The following is a 2232-nucleotide window of genomic DNA, read 5'->3' as shown; positions in this document are numbered from 1 at the left end:
GGGGGATGGTGGAGGAGAGGGGAGGAGGAGAGGAATGTAGGAAGTGGGGGTTAGTGCAGCAGGGGTCAAACCCTAGATGTACCTCAGTCTAGCTGGCGATAGGGAGTGTGGGGGGGGGGGTAAGTAGCTTACAGAGGAAAGCCAACATTGTTTTATGCTTCCAGTTCATCTCACAGGAAGTGACAAAGACACAGCATTTCTGGCGGGATCAACCAGGATTTTCTGTACTTGCTGAAAATGTTCTTAGCCTGAAAAAAGAAAGCTTAAGCAGCCGCCACCTCTGAGGGCAGGTACGATGACATATATAACATTGTTGTTCTCGGGTTTAGTTATTAACATTTGTGCAGCAGGTTCATTAATGAGCATTGACGATGAGAAAATTCTGCACACTGGAATGAGAACCTCAATGGGGCCCTGCTGGAGTTTGTAGTTTCCCCCCGCTGCCCAAGACGGGTGCAGAAGATGTGATCAGTAAACATTCGCTCTTATAAAGCGTTACATAAGAGATCACGGCTCAGGAACAAAGCAGCGCAGGAATAATCCACCTGGTGAGACATGTTTTGCTCCGTCCATCCCACGAGAGGAAGAATGGGGGGTGGACTGTGTCAGGTCACACCCAGGAGAGCGGCAGCAAACTTTTACCTTCACACTCACCTGGGCTGTTCTGGAGCAATCACCCCGCGCTGCAAACCATGGAGTACTTCCAGGTAAATGTCCGCTCAGCGCTCTGTATTCTGAGCCTTCTTCTTATTGCACTTCTGTCATGTTTGTGTCTGTCTGCAGAGAGGCCAAAAAGTCAGTCAGTTGTCTCCGCGCTAAATAAAGTCTCTTCTATAAGTATATCAGTCTTCCTTCTTCTCTTCTTCCTTCCTTCCTTTATTCCTTCCTTCCTTTATTCCTTCCCTAATTCATTCTTTTCCTCTCTACTTCCTGCCTTCCTTACTTTTCCCAATCCTGCTTTCTTGTTTTTTTTTCTTTCCCTTCCTTCTCTTTTTCCTTCCCTAACTCTTTTCTTCCAACTCTCCTTTCCTTTACTTCCTGCTTTCTGTACTGCTTCCAATTCTTTCTTTCTCTCTTTCCTCTTTTCTTCCCTCTCTCTTTTCCTTCCTTCCTTCTTTACTTTTTCCATTCCTTCCTTACTTTCTTCCTTCTCTCCGCTACTTTTTTTTCCTTCCTCCCTCCCTTCCCCCTTCATCTGTCTCACCCCCTTTCTCTCTCTCTCTCTCATCTCTCCTCTTCCCTTCTCTCTCTCCTCTTCCCTTCTCTCTCTCCTCTTCCCTTCTCTCTCTCTCTCTCCTCTTCCCTTCTCTCTCTCCTCTTCCCTTCTCTCTCTCTCTCTCCTCTTCCCTTCTCTCTCTCATCTCTCTCTCTGTCCCTCTCTCTCTGTCCCGGGGTCGATCATCCTGCGGTGTAATGTCCTCATGTCTCCGGGTATTGGAGGCTGTAAACTCTGGTCAGAGATTCGAATGTTCCTTGACCTGCAAATCTATCTATTCATCCGTTTGTCTATTGTTCTATCTCTCTATTATCTCTCTATTGTGTTCTCTCTCGTTCTCTCTCATTCTTTCCCCCCCTCTCTCTCTTGTTTTCTCTCTCTCATCTCTGTCTCTCCTCTTCCCTTCTCTCTCCTCTTCCCTTCTCTCTCTCTCCTCTTCCCTCTCTCTCTCTCTCCTCTTCCCCCTCTCTCTCTCTCCTCTTCTCTCTCTCTCTCCTCTTCCCTTCTCTCTCTCTCCTCTTCCCTCTCTCTCTCTCCTCTTCTCTCTCTCTCTCCTCTTCCCTTCTCTCTCTCTCCTCTTCCCTCTCTCTCTCTCATCTTCCCTTCTCTCTCTCTCTCTCTCTCTCCTCTTCCCTCTTCTCTCTCTCTCCCTGACACCCTTTCTATAATAAGCTCCCATGAGTGGCTGAGTATGATTTGTGCCGCCTGTCTCTCCGTTCATTAATATCCGCTGGTACATACGTGTCATCTCTGTATACATCATACTGATCACATATGACTGTGTTCTGCGTGTAAAGTACATGGCGGTAATCCTCGGAGTGGGATTCATATGTATTCTGTACATTGTGTGAGAGATCACCGGAGGGGCTTCCCTGTGACTACAGGTGATGTGTGACAGGTGGAGAGGTCTCGGCGGCATCATGGGGACCATTTCACAGCTAATTCTAATTCCTGGTGTGATTTCCAGAGCTTGTAAACCCTTCAATTTCAGCCCAAGCCTCTTCTTTTCTTGGGGG

The 2232-nt window shown here is 47.6% G+C and overlaps 1 protein-coding gene across 1 annotated transcript in view; it reads left to right on the top strand.

Moving 5' to 3' along the window:
• The first annotated feature begins 692 nt into the window (after positions 1–692).
• The window catches only part of LOC108804488 (protocadherin-20-like), an 8401-nt gene continuing 6861 nt past the window's right edge, over positions 693–2232 (top strand). The window contains exon 1 of the mRNA XM_018576269.1: positions 693–707. Within this exon, the coding sequence (XP_018431771.1) occupies positions 693–707 (15 nt within the window). The remainder of the gene's footprint in view (positions 708–2232) is intronic.

This window comes from Nanorana parkeri, unplaced genomic scaffold (genome assembly GCF_000935625.1).
Source record: "Nanorana parkeri isolate BGI_ZX_2015 unplaced genomic scaffold, ASM93562v1 scaffold62, whole genome shotgun sequence".
NCBI lineage: Eukaryota > Metazoa > Chordata > Amphibia > Anura > Dicroglossidae > Nanorana > Nanorana parkeri.
Note: the sequence above shows the minus strand (reverse complement) of the source record. Positions and strands in the feature narration are given on the sequence as shown.